Source organism: Rhopalosiphum padi, chromosome 1, assembly GCF_020882245.1.
Source record: "Rhopalosiphum padi isolate XX-2018 chromosome 1, ASM2088224v1, whole genome shotgun sequence".
In the NCBI taxonomy this organism is placed as follows: Eukaryota; Metazoa; Arthropoda; class Insecta; order Hemiptera; family Aphididae; genus Rhopalosiphum; species Rhopalosiphum padi.
Window position 1 is genome coordinate 67,963,947 of NC_083597.1, and position 27,443 is coordinate 67,991,389.

General features: G+C 32.0%; 1 protein-coding gene across 6 annotated transcripts in view; it reads right to left on the minus strand.

The window, feature by feature from the left end:
• LOC132918569 (transcriptional enhancer factor TEF-1) overlaps window positions 1-27,443 on the minus strand; it is a 76,842-nt gene that overhangs the window by 1,740 nt on the left and 47,659 nt on the right. For 5 of the 6 annotated variants that reach the window (XM_060979876.1, XM_060979873.1, XM_060979875.1 and 2 more), the window contains 8 exons: window positions 16,975-17,280; window positions 1,570-1,700; window positions 1,171-1,329; window positions 991-1,028; window positions 734-920; window positions 610-672; window positions 376-542; window positions 66-300 (listed from right to left, as the gene is read on the minus strand). In XM_060979876.1, coding sequence (XP_060835859.1) covers window positions 66-300; window positions 376-542; window positions 610-672; window positions 734-920; window positions 991-1,028; window positions 1,171-1,329; window positions 1,570-1,700; window positions 16,975-17,280 — 1,286 coding nt within the window. The remainder of the gene's footprint in view (window positions 1-65; window positions 301-375; window positions 543-609; window positions 673-733; window positions 921-990; window positions 1,029-1,170; window positions 1,330-1,569; window positions 1,701-16,974; window positions 17,281-27,443) is intronic. The other variant, XM_060979874.1, reaches the window with a different exon arrangement.

Consider the following 27,443-nt stretch of genomic DNA (forward strand, 5'->3'; position numbering starts at 1 on the left):
ATAAAAAAAATTATTAAGACATTGTGTCAAGTATTACCTTGAACCAAATATTAACACAATATTACCTGTAGTATAGTAAAATTTTCCAGCACAGAGTTCATCATGTATTTTTCGGGCAAATGTTTGAGCTTGTGAATGAAATTGATCATGTATTCACACATAGGTGACCTATGTATGCGGTAGATGAACCGACCGTTTTCGAATCGGGCATATTCTGTCTCTACTTTTTCTACCACTTGTTTGCCAAATGAGCAAACTTTAGTTGAACACGTTATACTCATGTTTTCAGAGCTTTCATATCTTTAAAGAAAGAGAAAAAAACACTTATTGAAAACCAAATCAATCTCAAGTATGCTTAGTTGTGTAGATACTTACTGGCTAGTGACGCCATAGAAAGCACCAGCTTCATCATGAATGTTAGAATTGAGATCTGCCCAGAACTTGACAAGGAAAAATGCATTTTGAGGACCTTTGTCATATAATTCTTTAAGGCCTCCTTTTTTTTCTGGGAACTTATCATAAATCTGTCGCACATCCACAGACTACAAAGAAAAAAAAAATTATATAAAATATTTTTAAAGTACATAATATAATATCAAGCACACTCACTTCCAATAAAGGATCCGAATAACTCACTGGTCCTCCAATATGCACAAAAAGATGTTTTTGATACTATTGACAAAAATTACATTTTAACCACTGTACATTATGCTTAGTTGTATAAGAAACTCACTATTTCTGGTTCTCGTTGGTGTTCCATAAATGCTGAGAACTCAACTAAACGCAGTTTGTGTGTGGCAATTGCTCTGCCATCCCAAGGTGGGACGCTTGGTGGTTGGATTTCAGACGATACAGCAGTTGATGGAGGTTTAAGACCTGTTGATCCACCGCTAGGATACCCTTGGGCAAATGGCTTAACACTATAACAATTATATAAAAATTAGATTACATTTTTCAATAAACTAAACTCGACTACTAGAATATACTTACTCTTGGGATGTGCCTGGCTGTAATCCTGGTTGCCAAAACTGTAACAAATTACAAAATAAATATTAGTTAATGCTATCGGTAAATCACAAGTAAAAAAACAAGCTACGGATGGCAATATAAGCTACGAGAGAAGCAAACGTATACAAGAGGTAGCGTGCGTTGGGAGCATTGTGTACTCACCGGCGGGGGCGGCGCGCCAGGTGGAAAAGATGCCAGGCTGGCCAATCCTTTGGAGTGTATAGCTGCGACCGTTGCTGACGCTGACACAATCTGCGCACTGGACATTGCCGACATGGTCTGTAACGCCTTCTCCTTGGCCGCATGCTCTGTGGGTACCACCTATAGCCCCACAACACACGTTACACTCTACCTCTAACACACTTAATTACATGACTAATCCACTAATGAGAAAAATTTAAAAAAAAACCATCATAGGTGTCTACATAACAATTTATCAACGACGGCGATGATGATAATAATTAAAAAATATTACTCGACTATTTGGCGAATGACAATAAGAAATATATAAAATCTGAAGTAGAGGTGCATCGTACACCACGGTAAGATTTTGTTACTCACCACTTTGAGTTTGGCTTGGATTTCACGCAGCTTGCGGCGCGCTAACACTTGGATGTGAGAACTGACTTGTTTCCGCGTCCGTGTCTTGCCGGTACGCAGTTTTATATACCTGGCAATCAATTCATTACGTCCTGTAAACACGTAAATAATGCCATTAGTTGGTGGTGAATAATATTGTCATAATACTCATAACAAACACAAGCACAAAACATTAGGACGCAAATAAAATGGCAAAAACATAACAACAAAAGCGATTTTGCATTCATTTCTACTGATAACAGTGGCTAATATTGATAAGAAGTGCTTCGAGACTACCGCCATCGCCAGTTATCCTCCGTTTTCTCAATTCAATATAATTAGTTATATTTTGTGTAATTAGTTTATCACTATGCGCTCGAGTTTTAAAATTCAACCACTAGGTTTATATCCACAGAAGAACCACGGAAATATTTTTAAAACATTTTTCACGAGAAACAAAACAGTGATATTATTAATTTGTTTTTAAAGACCTGTCGTTTTAATTTCGAAAAAATCGCCAAAAAAACCATTAATGATATATTATATACAAGGCTCTATTAACGAATTTTAATATTTTACATGTATTATATCTAATTAAATAAATAAAATATAAATTCAAAAAGTCAAGATAGTATTTCTCCTGAAAATTTAAAAATGTACATCTTAACAAGTATTCATTTATAATTGACATGACAAATGGGTATCTTACATTCTTACACATTTATATAATACATCATGTCATGAATATTTCAAAATAAATAATAATTGTACGCAAACAATAATTAATAAAAGTATAGCTTTTTTTTTTATAAAAAACAAACAACATACGAAATCGAGATAATCATATTATTATGGAATATCCTAACTTAAGTAATAATTTTACTTGAATACGTGACTTGTGTCCCTTTTAACAAAGTATACCCATTCAATATCATAGGTATAGTGGTAGCCGGTAGGGTAGGTAGGTAACGCGTCGTTGGTAATGGGTTTGCGATTGTCAGAGCAAAAAAAAACCATAGTTTTGACGAATTTACACATAAAAAATAAAAAAATAAAGGTACGCAACCATACACGAGTCTCTTCGGGAACAGTTTATATTTGTATAGAGTACGGGTGGGCCGCGCTGTTTCACAGTTATTATAGGTATTATAAGTTAACAATAATAATTGTTGTGTTATTATTTTCTCGCCATAGAAAATTTTTTTTTGTCGCAGACCTCATCCGGTTTTAGACTTTTATAATCCCCCGACGTTATAATATACAATATTTATTATCTCGACACCTACCTATAAAATTGTAACTGTATATATACCACTCTGGCAGTGCACATCGCATGTTTTTATTATTATTACCTGATACCCACGACATATACATATCCGATATTCAATACGTTATTTTATATACTTTGTGTAGAGGGCAAGTACTGAAACGATAGTAAATATTATTATTATACGTATAGACTTTAGGTACCTGCAGTATACATAAAATCTATTAAATGATATAAAAGACATAACCATCATACCTCAAGGAAATAAGAAAAACGAGATTTTATATTTAATAGAAAATTACATATAACTATTAGGTACAATATATACGATTAAATTAAACTTTTATATAGTTTTACCATACATTAAGATACCTATAAAATTAGGTAAATACGTAAAGTTGGCATTACATATGTGTGGTTTATAATAACTAATAAGTAGCAAAATCTTACAAAAAGCCATACAACATAATATTTGTGCGCATTGAATTGTTCAACATTGTTTGATACATGTTAGCGATTTTTAAAGAGCCTCACTTTTTGTTTATTGAACATAGAAATTTGTATGTTCAAAGTCAAATGTCATGTTTATTACTAATGATTTCAATTGCACCGAAACTTGAATCCTTATAAAACTTTCCAACGACTCCATATGCACATCATTAAATGGTTTTAGTAAGATTGTTCATATATGTAATGTCATCTTTACGCACTTGATAAAATGATATTGCAAAATATATGTTTCAAATGCAAAAAAAAAAAATATCAAAAAACTTCTGTATATAGTTTTTTGATGGCGTGCAGTATAATTATTTTCCAGCACCCTATTTTGGAAACGATAGAAGTTATTCTGACACAAATAAGTGACTCATTAATTTATTATGATATGCTTTATAATTTATCGAAGTGTTTATTTTATTGTTTATATACAATAAACAGTCAAACGGCCATACGATATTTTTGTGTTATTATACTATCGTAATTTTTATATTTCCTACTTGAGTATTGGAAAATGTTCTCCCTAAATTTTGAAAATTGTCATATTCATTATAACCATTATTTTGTATATCTATTTTCAGTTGAAAGAAAGTTCTATACTAATAATTTTCTGCATTAAAATGTTCATAAATTTTTCTAATATTAATTTATCATTTTACGGGAGAAAATTTTCATATCTATACCGTAATAATTAATATTTTTATGTTTTTAAAAGATCGAAGAAAACGAACACCGCGGATCATAGGTTCATTATTAAGGAACAAACGCCGCCAAAATCGGTTGTGTTGCTCCAAAATGATATTTGAAATTTTGAACATCAGCGTTTTAGCGATGACAAGAACGTGGTCGTTCATAATAATATAAATTACAAACTACGACGATTAATTACCCAAATTTTAATAGCGCTAATCGAGCAGGTGCTCGACTGTGCATGCCGGGGGAGGTGTTAGTGACGTACCGTGTCCATATATCATATATCGACAATCGCGCCGACGGTATTCGAATGGCAATAAAGTTGATTATATAATATGTTATCATTATTAGTATAATTAAATCATCATGGTGTATTATATACCGATGTGTCGCGTACGTATAATAATAATAATAATAATAATAATATTATAATCGTATATGCGTGAGTAATGTCCAACATATTATTATATTATACGTCCGACCTCCATACCGTGTAAATAGACAGAATAAAATTTACAAATCACATACACGTGTCTCGTTTTCTTAGCTGCAGTAATACAATAATAACATTCTCATCTACATTTTATTAAACCTTTATTTAATTTTCATGGTTGCAAGTCGGTATAGAAGTATTATATACGAGCGTTGAATGGCTGAAATCGTTTGCTGATGGAAATCGATCGTTAAGAAAATAATATATAAAACTAATTACTAACGATCGAACTCCTTTAAGGCAAACGTCCGAAATCCATAATAATAGGTATTCAATCCAATCGTCATTTATGTGGTTTTTAATCGCATTTTTTTCGCTAATGCGTCATGTCCGCAAGGTTGCATTGATGTAGCGTGTGAAAAAGAATAATAAGCGTAAACGAACATTTAATAGCTCGCCTAATTAATACCGAGAAATGAGAAACAATAACATTATACCGCGGGAATGCACAATATATTATATCAAGACGGTAGGTACCTAAAGGAAGGTGGCTTCGCGTTGTAGTAACAAATTATTGGCAACATACACATTATACCTTTCGTTACTAACCAGACTAATTAAACCTTAGCCTAGATTTTAACCTTAAACCCAGCCTTACTTAAACCAGACTAGAAAATAATATTTAAATTAGAACCAAACGATGACTTCATATACCTAAATATAGATAAAGATAATAAAGGAATAGTATAGGACATATTAGAAAATGAGGCGAATAATCATTTATCATGGTATATGGTGACCATAGAATAGTTTAGTTAATAATTATTCAATTATATTCTCCTCAGACCTCAGTTATCTTATTATTAATGCAATACCTACACAAAGGTCTCTAAGTTACTATAACTATTACCACAGTGTTCCTTGTAAACTAACACATTACCATAATATATCAAATAGTAGACAAGAATATTCAACTACCTTACTGTGTGGTTTAAATAACTAAAAAGCCGGGTTCACAATTGCGTCATCAATCGTATCGTGTCCTAATGTTGAACTTTGTCCAATTCTGGAAAATTTCCGGGAAATCGTGGTTTGCGAATTATATTATACCATGATTACTATTAGAATATGATAAAAGGCACGTGATGGAACGATAGACAATGCAGTTGTGAATTCGATGTATAGTGAAATCAATTAATACCATTACAATTAAATTTAAGTTTTTAGTGAATAACAAAATAATTCTGAACACTATTTGTTTTTTTTAAACTATAAAATAAATGTATAAATTAATTTTAATATTTTGGCAAGTTCATCTATCTAAAATATTGTTCTTTAATTCTTTAATCATTTTACTGAAGGTATTAAATAAATAATAAAATGTTAATTAAAATCACAAAACTACAACTGACATTACAATTGGGATTTGTAAGATATTGATAGAATTTTTTTTTTTATTATTATTAAACAACTTGCGGGAGGGATTATAACTATTTATTAACCCACATTGGATACACAATACACCACTGACTACACCTATGGTATTATCAAATAGTAGGCATAAGATTTTGTATAATTTTCCAATTACCGACGACGACGTTGAACATTTTTCGTCTTACCCATCGCCATCAACGAATATATATACATATATAATTCTATATACGTAATATGCATACATTTATACAATAGTGAACCGATAGATAACAAGATTAATTATATAGTATAAAATATTAAAATAAATATATGATTGAGGCGCTCTCCACTCGTGGTTAATAAGAAACCATAATAATAAAGTGTGGTTGCTATGGTATGTACTTAATTTTAATCTGAAATAGACTCAGTACATATTATAAATGTGATGTGCATGCGTGTTACATGCAGAAAATTAAATAAGTAAAATAAACGGAAACTACAACAACAGTCGAAGGTACATTGTTTTTATTATTATTATTTCTGTTTGAGAAAAACACCATAAAACGGTATTACAACGAACGCCGTAACGCCTCGACAAGAGGGTTAAAAATAATAATATCTCACGGGGAATTTCCTCCGTAGAAACTCTTCTACTCGGTTCCTATATATCAGCACACTTCACCGTCTTGGCAAGCTATGGCAAAAACAATATTGCGATAAAAAAAAAATCTTACACAAGCACGCACGCACACACGCACACATACATGTACAAATAAGGCCGTAGAAAAATAAATAAAATCCATGTCCGAAAAGAAACTATTATTTAGCCACAGTAGAGAGGTGACCTATACAAGGCATTTATATATATATAGAAGTAGGTATGCATTATTGATAGCCTTCTACACATATTACATTATATAAAGTCAGAGATACATTATATACATCGACTGAAATGGTCAGCCATAATAATTTATGTGATAGATTTGGCGACTAGGTGGTCGGTGGGAGCGAAAATAGGAGAGCCGCAGTGGTAGCATATGTATATATAGGGGTTGCAGGCAGCAGCGCGCACACACATGAACATATATTTGTTCGTTTATCAATGCCGAGGGAAAAAGTATGTCTTGTCCTTCCCTGAGTCTCTTGCTTACAAACAACAAACATTGTGAATATTTTATGATTTATATGTATATATACGGTATTCTTTTCACAACAACTCTAAAATCTACTCTAGCGGAAAGGTGACCTAAACGATGAACGATCACTATTATTGTACGACTAATAACTAGGTATAATAATAAGTAATATAATTTCATCTGTTTACCACTAACGACTTTATGCGTTTTAAAATTCGTACAATTTTTTATAAATTATACAGAACGGATAACTATCGAGATTCATATAAAATTATATCGTATACAATTATACAAATTATGAGCTCTCGAGTATGACATTAAATCTATCATAAAACGTCAAAACAGGGCTTGGATTGGGATGAGAGTTGAAACAACAAACGATTAGATACGTTTAATTATGATTCGGAATTTGAATAATAATTTATGACAACTATTAGATACTATTATTTTTACGGTACCTAAATAGTTAAGGAATAGTATAGTATGTTAAATACATTTTGTAAATTGTATTTTTATTTTTTTGTAGCGTAAAGATAGTGATACAAATGAAGATAACTTCTTTTTTAGAAATTAAACAAGAATAAATTAAATGGTTTATTTAAATACATTTTTAAATTAGTTTCATATTACTCTTAGTTGCAGATTAACAGTGTCTAAAATAGTTAGAAAATGGCATACGATTTTAAGAAGGTATACCTATATATACATAATAACTAGTAATTACACTAAGTTAAATAAATAAATAAATAAATACTAATCATTTAAAAAATCTCGTTCTCATATTTAGAGGTACACGAACATTGATATATTTTGATATTTTATTTCAAATTAATTTTACCCATACTCATCTGGAACATTAGCGGAAAAAAAACTGTTTTAAATCGCTTATTTAATAATATAATAATGCGTATGGGTACGAGCGCAAAAATGTTAAGTTGGTGTGTCCGAAACAATAATAGATGTATCGAAAGAACATTGTCTCGCAGGAGATGAACGTGATGAAGATCTTCTATTCCGGCATTTTTAAGATCGACCACGTGTCATCTTCATCTGTGCAGCGCTAATAAAAATTGAACGCTCACACACACATATGGCGACGACGCGGTTATAACCCAATTATAGTCGAGCAAACGAAGAGTTTTTGTTTTTTATTAAAAACTGCGCAAGATTTCAATATAATATCAAATGTCAGTCGATGGGTTACGAAAAAAACAAAATCACGTATATGCCGCGTGTGCATGGGTGCAACACTCAAGACACTGCGGTCAATTGGCGATTACACTCGATATAGGAACGTTCGCTTATTAAATAGACAGTCGGTGCATGTATATGAAAGAAATGTATATAAAGAGAATAATATAATGCGTGCACGTGAAGGGAGGGATACTAGTGTAAAAAATTACGAATTGGGTCAAAAATTCGTTTACTCGTAACACCTCTATGTATACGTGATATTGTAATAAAGTTATCGCTCAGGAGCTTATGCGATATTGTACCTTCAAGCGACAAAACGTTTCGTGATATCGAAAGTGTTAATAATATATAATATATACATCATCTTATAATCTCGTGTGCGTGGGACACACACATACAAACGTCATCTAAGCGTATTTATCCGGGTATCTATTATAGATACGCATATTATATTATACACACCATGCAGTCACGGTCGCCATCTTCTACATAATATCGTAATATAGAAAAGTTGATACGCTGTGTAGGTACCTACCTATACCTGTACACCACACGCATACGATACATTGTATATATAAGCATTATTGTGTAACGTCGTCGACGGCAGTTTAGATGGAAAAAACGCGGTCGTGAGAGCGAGTGCGTATATTATGCGAGGAGAGCGCTCCGCATTCGAGTGGCCGCGTGGTACACGATCGTCATCATCGTCATCAACAGCATCACCGTATAGTAGTAGTCTTAGTCATATATAATAATAATAATAATAATAATAGTAATAATAATAATAATAATAATAATAATAATAATCGTCGTTCGGACGAGGTGAACGTTCTCTGCGCGCGCGCTCGTTTTCACTACACTCGCTTTGTGCATAAACCTAATAGGTAGATACCTATATATATAATATACAGTACACTGCAGGCTCTCCCCCGTCACTTCAGCTGATATAATACAAGCGCGTTGTTACTACTACACAGTACACACGACAATAATAACGATAATATTTTCCCCCTTCGACGGACCGCGACTAGCTGAGCCGCACCTGGTCCCTTTTTTTAACGCTTCATCTCGCACCCGTACTCATGCCCGCCACCGCACTGCACCAAAATGTTTATAATATACAAAGTATATAGTATATAATGCTATAACGTATATGTGTTGTATATATACTACATAAAACACCAAGCCTATTATTATATGTTAAAACCGAGCGTGTGTGCGTGCATCGTTACTTCCATATATATATATATAGATAGCGAAGACGAGCCGATGACCGAACCGAATCATCACGTCTTATTGTAGAAGTCTTCTTCTCGTCTCGACGACAATGACGAAGAAGCGTCCAAGAACTATTTCTTATATATTATGCGCAGCCAAAAGATTATATAATGTAATATTATCAGTGCATAAGGCACAATAAACCACATAACAAAACAAATAACCAAAAACCAAAAGAGAACAAACCTATTAAGTACAAAAAACTGTGATAATATTTTAAAACCTAATCTAAAAGAAATATCTTTAAATAAACTGTCTACTTTGGGCTCTACACGTATTGAAACAATCATTAGTTTCCGGGATTCAAATGATTACTGAAGGTTATGGTACCAACATTGAATAAAAAAAATTATTAACAGCGATTATTTAAGTTTATAATGATGATGATGTTTATAATTAAAAATTGATATTCATCAATAATTAAATATAATTTTATCATGACAAAACTAATTAGTGAAATTAATAAAACTCCATGATTAATTTTGTTTAGCTTTATTTTTATTAGTAAAAGAACATTTATATAAATAGGTATATTTATAATTATTATTATATTTACCATATGTATATACTATATATACATACATATGTAGTAAAAATTCGATGGTTATATTAAATTTAATTTATAAACTTTTAAATAATAGTTATAATCTTAATAAACGTTGATAATCAGTTAATCAAAAAATAAAACATTAAAATAAAAAAAAATATAAATAAAAAAATATTGCTGCAAAATATGTGTACCGCCTGGTGCTGTTCATATCATAATCACGATATTTTATATCAGAGGGTTACTAACCCGTACTTTCGTCTTTAGACGATTCGATTTTTTACTTTTATAATTCAGCCGAAATTGTTTAATACACTTCAAAGGCTGATTGTGCGCGCACTCGCTATGCATAATATATACATGGAAAAGAGAGAGAGATACCTAGGAGATGGGGGGGGGGGCTGGGACGAAACCCATGTAACTATTTGAAACGTCGACTTTTATTCACGTTTTTAATTAAAGGATTTCAAACAACGGAACGAATACATTCATTACAACAACCGCCGCGCGCAGTATAATATTAATACTGCAGTTTAGATCTAAATACTATAAAATATACATTTAGCGCACTCGTACGCGTTTTCGGGTTAACGAAAATCCTATACTGCTATTGTTTGTTATTAATACTAACCCCGAAGGCGATGATTTGTATATTGGGTCGGTTAGTCGCGTAACCATGATAACATAATAAAATAATATGATAATTTAACCGATATTTTTTTTTATGTGCCTTGTGTACAGTACGTGCGGAATGGAAGTTTAAAGTTTTTTTTTCCCTGAGAGTACTTATAACATCAAAAGTTCTCGAAACGCACTTGAACCGAATAAAAGAACGAGAAAAAAATAGAATTTGAAAGACACTTCATTAAAAGCGTTTCAATAAATTAAAAACTCGCGTACCGTGTTTACATGCCGGAAAATACGAATAACGGCGGTGATGTCAGAACGGCAATGCAATCGCCGAAGGGTGTAATCTACGTAAATCTTCACCGTTGGGGGTTGTTATTTTTGTTTACATTCGAGTTGTACACGGCACAGTTTGTATATTGGAGACGCCAAAATATTATTTATTAAAGTAATGGCACTGTATATAATAATATATAAAATTAAAATTAAAATACATCCGGAGCGTTTATATTGCAAAATATTTGTAGAATACGAAGAAACTTAAAATGAAAAACTTAAGGCCGAAGGGGCTATATGAAGATCTTATTTAATATATATATATATAAATAATATGGTACATAAGAAATCACGTTTGTTCAACTAAATCGGTAGAGATGTTTTGATTAACAGAAGGTATAATATTTTATAAAAAGAAATGTTATCACGATAAATGTGTCACAATTATTAATCCTTTGAAAAATAAAATGGTTTGTATATTTTTAATTCTTAGCTGATGTTTTATATTTTGCCTTTAAATTATTTTTCGCAAATGTGTCCTGTAAGCTTGTCATCAATAATAGAAAAAGTTTAAATAATTTAAAAGTCGGTAAGCAAAGTGCACCGGAGGCGATGAGGATTTATCGACTATATAGGACCACGATCTATTAAAAATTATATATTATAACGCGATTAAAAAGGGTAAATTATTGGATTACATTCTGAAATACACAATATAAAAATAGTTTGGGTTAATTTTTGAAATTGACTCAGCGAAACAATTTAATTACGTAAAATATTAAATAATCGATTGTCTTTATAAAACAAAAGTAACATGACTACGCGCATTTATTAGTTTATTAATGCAATAAAGATACATGAAATCGTACGGAATAATATAATGAATAAACTCAATAAACATATTGTTATTAATCACTAACCGTAAATACGAAAACGTTTTAACAATGATTAATGTTCACTAATGTCTAATAAATAACACAACAGTTAAACCGCATTCAACGCGCATTTATTCAGCTCGATCATATCTATATAGGTATAGGTTGTATAGCAATAACCGACGTGTGTTTTTGACAATATCGACAAAAGAAATTCATATTCTTATTTTCTGTAAAGAACGACGCGATTACTAAAAAATTAAAATTAATGTACCTGCAGTTCATAGTAATTCCAAAAATTATATTATAAATTCACCCGAAAATTCCGATAGAAACATTATTTACTCGAACCTATATTATAGTATACATATATTTATTTAATAATATATTCCTCTAATTGTATTACTAAGTTTTGCATCGTCAGAGATATATAATATGTAATAACATTATTGTTGTCGTAACGAGATTGTGCGAACGTCATCGATTAGAAACGGGCACCCAGAGACATTTGTGTTGAATACAATATATGTTCTACATAAATTGCGTTAGTCTTGTCGCGTAACCTACCGCTTCACCACTAAGTTAGGATAATAAAATTGTTTGCAACGCACTTACGAGTTCGATTGAAAATGAACAGCCGATATGTTTACTCTATCTACCTATTTTCTTTCTCTCTAAACATGTCAGATAAAATTCAATAATATTTACCAATACAAAAATACAGTAATTCTCTGTGGTATCTATATATAAGCACGCATTACATATAATACGTAAAATGTATAGCGCGTATACACTAAAAGTTTGAGTGAAGTCATAAGTAGAAATTAATTTTTTAAAATTACAAAAATAATAAGGGATACACTGGACATACAGTCAACAATGGCGACGATGACGAATTCCTTTAGAAAAAAAAATAAAAGAGCTTTGTAGACCAAGTGATCCTCTATGGCCGTTTGACCAAATCGATAGTGAAAACCCCTCGTTATTCACACACACACACAACGGACAAACACGGTGGGGAAGAAGAGCAATAGCAGCAATCGCCAATCAGGTCACACACACACACACACATAAAGTCGATATACCTATTATAGGCTTTTATTTGGAGGTACATATAAAAGGTCAAGAGGATGAGAAAGAAGTGAAGAGGCGGTGGTGGTTGAAGGCGATATATAGTGCTTAGGGTTAAAGATGCATGGGTGTGGCGGCGGTAAAGAGAGCAGAAAATCGCTGGAACTGTGCTGGCTGTGCTCTCTCGGCACGTCATATATATAGGTAGCCGGAAAAAGAGGCGGAGGAAGATTACGTGTTAATGGCACGGTGGCGGAGTGGTGGTGAAGAGAGTGGGGTGGTCTCAACCGAGATGGCCTCTTATGTCTTTCTTTCCTCCCTTATTACACTCTACAAGCAGCGCAGCGCGCGCCGCCAGAGTCAAGGGTGAATTATAGCAGCACCCCCGACGAGTGTGTATATACACTAATTGCACATTCTTGGAATAGTTCGTCCGCCGTCTCCCTGTCCCACTATCCCTTACTCTCTGCTACGTACCCTTTTCTCTTTCTCTACACACACGCGTTTGCAAGTTCACATATATATATATATATACATAGATCCGTCCACTATCCTCTCGCCACCCTTTCACAACCCTCTATCATGGAACCATAGCCACTACCACCACCCCCAGCTCCGAGGCCGAAACGCGTATACCACCTCATCCGTTCGTCGCCACTCCGACTGCCGCAAAACAACCCCTTTGACCCGCATCCAAACTACCCCACTACCACCCCTACGGTCATTTGCCCACACAAATCGGAACCCTCCCACTCTATTGCAGCACGGGGGATGATGAAAACTATATACTGCACCTACCCGCCACTACTTAAACGCGCTGCACTGAAAACCGGGTTTGACCTTTATGTATATATTATACTATATTTTCGCTGCGAAACCTCATGCCGCCACCGGCATAATATCATAAAATTAAATTTATAGAAATACGTGTTTATTACACACTAAACCGCCGTGTCGCTATCAAATTGTTCAATTTTTTTTTTTACCAAGCGCATTTTACAGTAGTTTTAAGCTTTCACTGTCAGCGTTTGCTGGTTTTTACGAAATGAATCACGCATGCGACCGGTTTTGAGAATTATCTACCTTAGGTATTACCCATATAATAATATAATATACATTAATACACTATACAGTCTTAAATATAAAAATATAATACGTTTAAATTAAATGTGCATAAATTCGCGTCTAGATTTAAATGTTTTTACTTATATTTTAATAATTGTGCTAGAAACATTTTTTATGCAATTTTAATTAACGAAAACAATTTTTTTAATATAAATAACGTAAATGTATGCACTTTTTGATATATATATCTCCATTGCATTTAATGAGTTGTTAATCAACTATAACACGTTCATAAATAACCTGATCTAATTTTAAATTAAGAATACTGCAATAAATAAATGTATATAAAAGGCAAATAATGTATCAATTATATTCGTAGTTACATAACCATCGAATAAAAATAATCGACGATCTTTTTAATGTTTACAACAATTTGCGAAATTTTAATGCATTGCAATTTTTTTTATGTATTTAATAATTATATACTTGTATGTATATATTATATATGTATAATGTACCATATACAACCTTACTACTTTAACTATTTTTCTATCAACGCATTCAATGTTTAGCAATTTCTTTCTACGACAATTTTACCACCACTGGAAAAGGATAAAACTATTATAAAGCCACCCCTTTTCCACTGTTGTAAGAGACAATTCATTTTTAATAAATATCTAAGCTAAACTTTTATTCACTCCCCATCGTACATGCGACCCTTTTATTTTCTATACAAACATCTGCTCGTCCCTTCTATAACTGTGTTATGCCATTACCTATTACATTACTTATATTAATATAATTTTTATAATTCGTTTTTTATCCAATATAATCATACATTATAAACCTATACTATAAAGCCATAGGTAAGATTCCACGTTCAACCCCTGGTGGCGAATCGCTCTCATCGAACGCTACTAACACTGCAGTCTAATATCACTCACGTAAAGATTGTTGTAGACGAGAATGAGGGTGCTGCAGTCAACAGCAACAGCAGCGGATAGGATGGAAAACAATAAAAACTTCGCCTTTTATAGTTGCCTTGAATCGCAAAAGTATTTACGACCCCAAGTTTTCGGCGAGATAAGTTTTTGAGTAAAATGCGGTCGGAAGACAAAAAGGGTCACTTTCAGTGGCGAGACGACGGAAGACAAAAGCTTTCAAAAGTCGGTTTAGAGCGGACAAATAATATATACATCGCACAAACACATACACTGCACACTAACATATATAATGCGTGTGCGAGAGCGCGCGAAACGGCAATAAATTCATAAGGGTCCGACACAAGGAAAAGTTATAAGAAGAGAGAGGAATTAATAATAACAGGTGTGCTGCTGCACAATGGCATGGGCTATAAAAATGTTTGGCAACTTTGTCTTTTAAACATTTAAAATTTTATTACATATATATATATATTGTACGCTAAAAAAGTGTTCATTCTTATTATTGTATGTAAAACATAGATATACGTTTTCTTATTTTACCTGTATAGATATTTTGGTGGAAAATAAAAAAATATCGTCTATATATATGTATATACAATAATATATAAGTTTTATTTTATAGCGCTACAAAATAAATTTATGTCAAGTCGTGATAAAAATCTATATTGAATACGTAATTTGTATATAAATAACAAACACTATAAGGCAGAGTTTATATTATATATTAAATAATATATTAAACGCTGTTGTTGCTATAAAAAAACATGATTTTTCATAATAGCGCAGTGTTTCCAAGTTTCGCGACATTTCTGTAGTGGATCTGCGTAAAGTTTAGTGGTAAACCGACCGAGAAAAACTCTGAGCGAAATCGTTAAATTACAATATTCTTGACCAACACGCCGATACATAACACATAATAATATATAAAGGTATGTACATGCATATAAATTAGCTATATTGTGCTAAATCGACAAAACTGACATTACACATGCTGATCTATTTAACTAGCAATATATCTAAGTAAACTAATTTTATAAGAGAGTTATTGTATTTTTTTAAAGTATGTTTTTTAAACGCATTTCATAAATACTAAAATACTCACACCCAAATATTAACAATTAAATCCGTAATCTTTTTTATCATAATGGTGATTTTTGCACAACGCATAATATTGCATCATAATCGGAAACAGGATATACTTTTCAACTACTTTTGATTTTATTTCATGACTATACTATTATACTATCGTATATTTTTCGATAAAAACGTTAGATAGAAATTCTAAAAGCAGTATCACATAATATTTTGTATACTTATAATTTATAAACAACATTCAACTTTGTAACTTTGTATGGAATATGTTATTACAATATTACCTATATTTGATGATATATATTATGATTATGTAAATAATAGGGAAGACGTGGGGTGAAAAATTAATTTTCCAAAAACTATAAAACTATTATAAATATAGAATGGATAATATCTTTACATAAATATATGCATACGATGAAGCGTTCGCTTTAGTAGCTTCGCTAGCAGAGTAGGTTTCGTTATTATAACGATTCTATGAACTTTTTTTTAGGTGCAGGTATACACGATTTTAAGGGTAAACATTTTATCATTTTTTCTCCGTTTTCAATACATTTATTGTTTAAAATATTTCACTTGCCATGATAACATTGTTGAAATCAAAATATAATAAAAATTACTAAGAATAACATTATCTGTGATTTATTGGAAGGTCTTTTTTATATTTTAAATTTGAAAAAAGTTGATAAAAGTTGTGAAAAACTAAAATTTTTAAATAATATATCAAAGATTATTTTTATTGTTTATGTGATATACCTATTGCAATGATTTTTTTTATATTACTGTGTTTGGCCGCTAGGAGTAAAGTTAAACAATTTTAACCTCTGAGTCCCTTCCAGTTTTCAAAATGAAACTTAAGTAAAATATTTTTTTTTTATCTAAATGACTGCTGTGATAATATAATGTATCTTTATGCTCTTATAGCGATGACGATGAAAATGAATAATAATGAATCAATATAGACTTATTGCGTTCACTCACCATACATTTTACCCTCGTCGGACAAAATGATCTTCCGGCGTCCACACGGCGGGTATATGGCCAGTGCTTCTTGGAAGCTCTGTTCAATGTCCGGACTCCACACGCCCTCTGCGTCAGCCGCTGACAGTTCCTTGTCGTCATCACAGTCGTCTACGTCTAGGCTAAGGTTGCTGCCCGCGTTCACGCCTGCCGCGCTGCGCATACCGTTGCCGCCACCGTCCGGTCCGTCCGGGTTACCACCGGCCGTGCCCCCGCCCGGCGTCCAAGGAGACGACACCGTACTACAACTCGACACCACCGCAAAACCTGGAAAAAATTGAAAGGAAACCGGTAAAATATAAAGTTTATTATCTTATTATTTTAATATTATCTTAATATTTATAGTATAATAATGTATCTAATGATGTAATGCCTATACATGTGAGGAGGAGAGATACGAAAGTCGAAAAATCTACAAAAAAAAACATCTTAATAAACTAACAATAGACAATCGACGAGTTATATTATAGGTCTCCTCCTAGGAGGTAATATTTTACTATATTACTTTATACTTATATAAAACTTACTATAGTTGTATGATGTATACCTATAACAATCCTAACACTTTATAATGACTGTGAAATCGCATTAATAACTAGGGAAACTATCAAATCGTCTTTAAATAAAATCACCTGCAGCATTATATTTTTAAAATCGAAACTAAACTAAAATATCCACTCACCACGAGAATTTTGACCATTTGTGCCACTGTTTATGTAGAAACGGAATACATGGATATTATTTATATTGTGAATCTAAATTTTATAAAGGTGCATTCAGTAGCCGAGCTATCGTGACACGTCAAAGTGTAAATTTAAAATGTTTTCATAAAATTATTCTATGTATTATAACTACTTGGAATAGCTTGTTTAGTCCCCGTAGCATGTGTTATTATACGCGATATTATAATACGAGCCGACGACGTAACGGCTGATAGAAAAACGGTGTGTATCGATTTTAAGCGTTTACAATCGCCTGAATCCGGATTTCTGTATTTTAATACACTATAAAAACTACGACGAGATCTTGTTTTAACGATCGCAGCAATGGTGTAACTAAATATATACATATTATACAAACGCTATATAGCGTTGAAACGAACGATTGACGTAGTGTATTTTATATTATATAGGCATAACTGGTACATGATATGTACGCGAGTAAATTATTAAAATAATAATTGATGAAACGTTTGGAAAAAAAATGAAATTAAAAATACCGTTAAGCATATATACAGAGTGATTCGCCAATCAAGCTCATCCATATTTTTTCTATTAATAATAAGCTTGTTAAAAATTTAAAATTTTTAAAATTTTTAATATATTCTTTGACATCATATGCTCAATTACTTAGAATTTATGTACCATTTAATGGACTAAACTCTAAAGAATAAGTGTTATATGGCGACATCAACTTATTTATTTCAAATAAAAATCGTTCTTTTTTCTAGTAAATTATTAATCAAACAACTTTAAATAATGTTGATATATCTAATTGAATATTCAAACAATTAGTTTTTATCTATGAATAATATAAACATTTTATAATAAATAGTATATGCTATATATATAGGACTATTAATTATTATTTATTATCTTATAAATATTAATAATATATAAAATATAAAATTTTCAAAAACAATAACTTTCTTAACAATTTAAATTATAAAAAAATGCACTCAAAAATTAAAAAAAAAACAGTATTTTGAATACTGATGAGAAGGGGAGTTAGGTGGATACACTGTATAATATAATATACTAATATAGTATAATACTTAATCTGTAATATTATACATAATATTTTGTATTATAATATTTATAACAGGAGTTTAATTGGAAGAATTTTGGATGGAGCTGCTGAACTACGACTATTATCGGTCCAAAACGAGATGCGAACCACGACTTCGTTGTTTTAAAAAGTTTGTTTTATACATAAAGATAATAGACATACACTCATCGCAGAACTATATATGTATACTTATTATATTATAAACAGGTGACGATTTATGTTTAATATTAATTTTTTTCAGGGCAACCATAAGCGTAAATTTAACGGCTGTGTTTATTGAAACCCATTGCCCGATTTGGTGTATAATGGATTGAAAACTATCGTAATAACATTACTACGTACACGATACAAAAACCCACTCACTCTTCAGCAGTATTTCGAGTGTACTCATGGACTATAGCAGTTATATTATGGTGTTGATTGAACGCACGAAATGTTTTTTGTTTTCGCACATTCGCTCGTTATTAGCAATTGTTTTTAATTGTTATGTGCCACCGCCGCGCGGTTAGCGCTATTCCGGCTTACACGATGATAACTATAATGGTATATAATATATGGTTGCTGTATACTATATAGGTAGTGGCGCAGTAATGACAATAATAACAACTTGACCCACATGCGATGATGGCTGCTTACACTATATCTACTCCAGCGTAGGTATATTATAACGTTTTCAAAGTAAAACACATCACGTAGGTACTTATACCCACTAACGGTAACAGAACGGTATTGTCCCTATATAATAATATGTCTTACAAGCGATTTACCGTGTCGTGATCGTGAATGCGGCGTGTGTGAAATTAACGCAAATCCGATTAATACGCGTTTGTGCGAAGTTTCATAATCGAAAATGATATCATTTTAGGACACATATTGTTATTAATTGTTATACAACGATATTATAATGCCCAAACTTTATAAGCGATTACGCGTGTCAACATCGATGCACATTATAAATGATAAATGATAATAATATAGGTACATATAATTACATATATTGCAGCTTACTTAACTGCAGCGCGCTAAATAAAGAGTAAATCCTTTGTATAGACATTGGACACCGAAAACTACGTTTTCTATCGTAATTTTCGTTTACAATCTGTACGAGTACATGAACTCGAACAATATATTTTATATGTTGTGAATTACCAATCATTATCACCTGTATTCTTCACAATCCCCAGGAGTGTATATCCTGTATTAGTACAAACGTATTTGTTACAAATTGAGAATAATTTTTTTCTTTTATTATTATTAAACAGATTATTTTTGTTGAAAATCTTCATGTATTTATAATAAGTAAGTTAATTATAAAACTATAAATACAAAATAAACAATATAAAATAGATACATTATGTGTTTACTGTTTAATTCTATGTAGTAACTACTTAATTATACGTTATAACACTTGAACAATTTATACAAAATTAAAATATATAGTTATTATAAATTTATAAATTTATAAATATATAACTATAATTTTCGAATCATCATAGACTATACATATCATATAATCCTATATTACCCTTAGTGCATAAAGTTATATGATTTAAAAACCTTTGATCGAAAAATCACCTAGCTATTTCATAACTGAAAGAAAAAAGTATGAGTACTATCACGGTAGTAGTAACCAAGTATTTCAATATATGATTCTTGAAATCAAAATCTGAATAGTTGCAATAAAACAATAACGGTGTACACATGATTGGTGATTCACCTTGTACAAACTCTGCATACATTTTACTATGCAAAGATATTAAAATAATGTATGTACTAATTTTGGATTTAGTCTGAAACGTCATAAAAATATTATAATAATGAAACGTTTTTACGTTAAATATAAAAGACCGCATCTTAATGCAACACACGACAAACTTAATCAATTAAAATCATATTGGTCGACGATATATTAACACAATATTATGCATACTATACGTAGTCTGTCCAGTGTCCAGCGAGAGAACGAACTGATTCTGCGCATCCCCCGCGTTACTATGCTATATCAAAACTATAGTTCGCTTATGGCTGGGTATCATTGGGGAATGTGCAGAAAAACTGATTTTGGTCGGTTTGCGGCACGTTCTCACGCTGGACAGAGTATAGGTAGGTACTTACTACACAGACACGTACGTATGTATATATATTATATAATATATTTAATGTTTTGAAATGATTCGTTAAAGTTTATTAACGCGTCATTATAATAGCGATGTAATTTATGAAGCACAAACACATTATTATCATTGTCGTCGTGACAAAAATAAGAGCAAGTCACCAAACGTCCGATGGTGTACAATAATTACTGAAATATAATTACACGTAAAAGTATGAACCTACCACGTATTTATTGAAGACTCTAACAATATAAATTATATTAAGTTACTGTTTTTTTATTCAAATCACACTTTATATTTATTACATAAAAAAAAATGTTTATTTACCTTTAACCATAATATAAGTAATTGCCATCGCGAGCAAAATATAAATAAATAATAATTATTATTAGTTTAGTATTTAAAACTATCATTAAAAAAATTGTCTGTATTTTATCTTTCACATATTTAATTTTTAAATATTTTAAATTTCATGATGCAAAGGTGCAACCCTTGAGATTTAGGGGATTGATGCATAAAGCGAGCCGGGGGAAAAGCTCCGAAGTAAAAAAAAAAAAAAAAGAGAATTTTTGCGGAGGTATACAGCAAACGATTTACTAAAATGTTTACACTAAACAGCTTTTTCCATACTTAAGTGTTTCTGGTATATTTTTAATATATTTTGGTTTTAGTGATTCAAACGTTTATATAATCACCCATACCATATCATAGGTGGACGATATGTATTAATTGGTGCCTTCGCAAAAATTCACTTAGTTTGTTGTCCTATACCAGGGATGGGAAATTCATCAATGCTACTAGATCTCGCGGGCCAATTTTTTGAAGTTGAAAATCTAGCGGGACAGAAAACACAGAAAGCAAAAATTATAATTTATAATTCAATACTAGATAAGAATTCATACCTAAGTTTTGTAATAAGCATGTCGGCTTTATAAATATTATAAAAAAATAAAATACAAAAAAAATCCTAATATTTTATATTTGTATAAAGTAATTTGAAATGTAGCAGGGGCCACTGGGCCAGTTAAAGCTTAAAAATACTATGCAGGCCGGATGCGGCCTGCGGGCCGCTATAATTGTCCATCTCTGTCCTCTACAATCGTCGCGTACTGCAAACTTGAAACGAATCTGAAAATCCCTTAAAAACGGACAGCGGCAGCGATTCGATTCAATGTACAGTCATAAACCGCTGCAGTTCATGCAATACCATATTGTTATTTGTTAATTCATTTATTACCGGTTAAAAATCGTCATTAGCGAAGCGATGTATCTGTATACTTTATCTTGTCTAAACGTTTGAATACACCGTACAGACGACTAATTAATGATCCGTGTCAAAACAATGATTTCTATTAAATACTTGCAATTTGCAAAAATATACGCAGTCTGCGAGTTTTGCTGTAATACTACACAACTGGCAAGTAATTATTTTGTTACACGACCTCATATAGTTTCATCAGTGACGCATTTAGGATTTATTCAAGGGAAGAGATATAACTAAAATTGTCGATGCCAAACGTCTCAGTATTTTATAAACTATTGATTAACTGATAAATGAAAAAAACAAAACTATAACCATATACAAATATCTAAGTGCGGGGGGGGGGGGGGTCAGGTGGAGTTATATCTCCATAAACTTCCTCCCTAAATACGCCACTGAGTTTCAGTTTCTCAAGTAAATTCTTATAATTAATATGCAATAATATGCTATGAATCTATGATTTAATTACAATATAACGTACTATTCTGAAACTATACAGTGGTTTCCGCCACTAGTGTGCTCAGTGTTTATCGCTATTTATTTATCCTTAAATAATGCATTTTTAGAAATTCTGGTTTTAGTAGTTTCTAAGTATACAAACTTTTTTTTTTTTAGTGAGAACCACCCTTTTTTCTACTGTATTTATAACGCAAAATACAGATGAATTTTACATTAAATATATAAAATAGATTTGTAATATTTATTTCTACACTATAAAATGTTAATTTGTTCATAACAATAATTAATTACAATTAACAGAACTAATCATAGAAAGGTACATATATTATAAGCTTATTAAATAATATTATCGTAGATTATGCTATTATATTATTTTTGATAAATTAAGTTTAATTACTATAGTCGTTCAAATTAAGATTTAGATTAGTTAGCATTAAAAAAAAAAAAACCATTTGCTTAACAATTTTAGAGAAAAAAAAATTATTTTCATATGAAAATAATATTGCTTTCTAGTATAAATTTAAAATTTGAATAAATATATGATTGAAGGGGAAAATGAGGGTTAATTGATGAATCACCGTGTAAATGATATTACAGCGTTAATATTATTTGTTCTATTCATGTGTGACGTAAACAAAAATGTAATAATTTGTAACATATTGTGTATGATGAAGAAATTTAAAATAAGTAAAAATAAATCGGCATACAGTTAATAACGAAGATATAGCTAATACATATAACTTTATGGCTCGAACGTGATGTAAAACGATTAAAAAAAAAAAAACAATATTTTCGTGAACAATACGAATTTAACATTGATTAGAGAGGGAGAATTAAGCATAAATCAATATTAATTTAATACAATTTTATCAGTAGAAACTTACATTAATTATTATTAATTGTTCATACGACCGTAGCAGTAATTAAAAGAAAGTTCGATTGTACGCTTAACGGCTTCAAGGAGCTAATAATAATTGTTTAATGTTTACTAATATACATATATAGGTATAGGTACTAATCGTAAAACGTTTACACGATTTTGTTTAATGATCATCATAAAATAGGAAGAACAGGCTAATTATTGATGACGGATTCGCTTACTACAGTATTATAGTTGTTGTGCAGCCCTGACAATTTATGAAAATGAAAATAACATAATATATTATATTACACTTCAAACGGATAATATAATTCCTGCAGAGTAACTTTTTCTGTGGTTTCAATAATAATGACTGTTTAAATGTTTGTGAACAAAATTCTTTGTTCACAGTTGTATTTTTTTTTCTAAAATACGAGCAACGATCGCTTTACATTGCTATATTCGTCTACCAAATCAAGCCTAAACGACGTATACAACAAAACAATATACTATGCCATATACAATATTATTTTTAAACGCCGATGAAATAAGACAGTAAATTAATAAACAAAAATCGTTATTCATAATAATAATATAAACAATTTGATTCGTCAGTTTATTTAACTACAGCTCCGACATCATCAAGATAAATAAATTACTTTTAAAATGCCTAATATATATAATTTAACTAATTTAAGCATATATACCTACTACGTTGGTGGACTTCTAAATTCTAATATTTCACATAACAACAATTCGCAAAATCATACGATAATATAGTATGCATATTCAATTGTAATGTGCGATATGTGTATGAAATAACATAAATTATGATAGTTTCTTTTCTTTCTGATACTGTCATAAAATAGGTAAATTGTGCGCAAGTCGTAGTCAAAAGTCATTTACACCCCAAAAATAAAACTTAGTAAACAAATATAGCGTTTAAACTTCAGAGAATGCGTCGTCGGCGGCGATGAAATGTAAATATATAACGGATTAGGCGCGAGCGCGTGCTTTATATGCAACGTTATCAAATATTGATAGTGGCTGGGAATTATTGTTGAGTCACATAACGTACTTTGGGAAATACACCGTAGAGATTAGAGAAAAGACTGGGGGACATAAGAACGTAGACTGAATCAGAGGGAAACCCTCAAAAAACACGCATACGCCCGCGTTATATCTCGCCACGTACGGTCGGATACGCATGGTATTGGTGAATAGGTTAAGTCAGTGGTTACATCAACGCTAATAATAATAATATTCAGGTACGTTACGATATCATTATATTATTTTCGTGCGGTGCGCCAAGAGATAATAATAAATAGTAATGAACTGCAAGACGTGATGCTTAGGTATGCCATACATACGCTAAACGCAAATGAGGCCCTGATAAGCAACCAACGAGTAGACGTGGAAAAAAATATTTCGCTTGCAGAAATCACGAATATACACAGACTTTTGGACAGGGTGCACGTAATTCTAATGAAATAACTGGAAGTTGCTAAAGCCGCCCATTTTTCAGTTGTATAGTCCTAAGGATTGTGGACTAAACAATAAACAAATTCATCCACCCCATGACCACTACTTAATAGTATTGTAGTTTGTACTGTATTTGTGACGTCATATTATAAATTATAATATTAATATCATATATTTGCAATTTTATTTACATACAAATTGAATATATTTTGAAGGTGTTAATTTCAAAACTATAGAATTGCTAAGAACACCCCAGCTACTTCCATAATCACGCCTAAATGCTTGAGACAATTTTAGTATTTAAGGTTTTTTTTGGGATAGCCCATTTGGAATATTATAAAATTTAAAGATAAAGAATTTAAAACAAAATTTACTGTAACAAAATTCAGACCAACATAAATATTTTTAGTGCACAATATTAGTGTATTTTAAGAGTTTCAAGTTCCTCTAACCTACATATAATTATTATCGCACTTATTATTATTATTATTAAATTTTTTGTCGTTGTCATAGTCCACGCCCAGGCGCCACCATCAAATTACAATGTATTATTACTCATATGTTGCTATTATATTATTATTATTTTCTTCATCAGCATACTGCTGTCGCTTGAATAAAACATAATATAGGAAAAATAATGTTGTAACGTCTTGCCACCGATCTATATACGCATGCATGCTGTCCCCGTACTACGACTATGATATTATGCGTTAAGTATATAATAATAAATTATTATAATACCTATCGTGGGAGAAATCAGCGGAGCGACATACTACTATTATAATCGCGAGGGCGCGATCAGTTAGCTTTTTATTAGTTCACGCCAAACGGCAAACTCGAAAATATTACAATATTAATACGAAAAAAATAATTTACACTAAAATTACGGCTATCGGTTTTCGTTATGTATACACTGCCGCAAATGTATTATATTATTATTATTACACGCCGGGGATAGTTTCGTAAGTAGACTAGAAAGATCCAAGGTCGGCGTCGGCCCCATTTTGCTTTCACTTACACGCTACGCGTTTTCAAGGTCCTCGTAGAGAGCACTGCAACCGTACAACGTACATTACCGCGACCACCACGTCGGTTATAATATTTTATAAATTTATATACGTATACATAAGTAGTAAGTACTCGTTATTATTATTATTATTACAACCATTATAATAATATAACGTAGACTGCAGTACTGCACTGCTGACGCCATTCACCCTACCACTTCTTTAGTGTACCGCAATTCTAGTGCATACACAACATTAAGTATATAATATTATAAATGAAATTTCTCATTGCTACTATATTGCACACGTCACTGGTAGCCAGAAAACCATTAAACGCAATATTATATAGTTTTACGGAGATTTGTTTTTTTTTCGCACGCACGTCGCCTAAACTCGATGATGACGATGGCGATCGATCAAACCCTAATTTTCGACGATAACCACCTCCGATCGAACTTTTTGCCCTCAGTCCATCAACAAAGCAATCAGGGACGAGATATCACAAATAGCACTATACAATTTAATATAACACATCAGGAGGGACGGTCCGACGTTGGAATTATCGAAATGGCACGCAATTATGTAATATGATAATAATTAATATTTCGTCGTTCGTATACGCTTAACACAATATATTATATGATTATATATTATATTATACGAGAAGACAAGCATCGGCAGCACGGACCTATCCCCACAAATTTAACACAATGTGTTTATAATAACGATAACATAAGCGGGCCGAATTGGTGGGTTGTCGAGACCCCCGTATATACATATATATAATAATAAGAGAAGAGACAAAAACACGACGACGACGCAGCGCGGAGGCTGCAAAGCAGTTAAAGCCACGGCGCGATAGGAGGAGACTTTTCGGTGACGGCACTATTATACAGTATACACCCGACGCCGATCGCCTACCCTATACCGTACGCACACACACACGAGCACGTCCGTGTTATTAGCAACAATGTGAACGGCGGCGGCTATGGTAATAACTAATAATAATAATAATTATTATTATTATTATTATTATCACGTTATAAACTACACACACAGCCCAACAACGGTTAAGTACACGATAGTGATGAGCGGTGGTGGTGTGGTGGAGAAGGATATCGTGTGCGGGTACGGGTGTGTTATGAATTGAATATCGCAACGCTCGTGTACATAACGGCCGCCACCGCACCACCGCCGTCGACGCCGGTCCGTGGAATTTATGGGCATTTGGGTTCGCGGAATTCACCAGTTTCCAAAGGGGTTTAATGACACGCGAGCGAACACACACACGCGGGCGCGCCAAAGGTATATACACAGCCGAGGGGTGAGGACGAAGGGTAGGTATACAAATAATCCATAATTTACACGGGTTATTGTTTCCGGGCGCAGGGACCGCCGCCGGTGTACAAAAACTCCTGTTAATTAACGCAATACAGTTTTTATATAATAATATTATACCT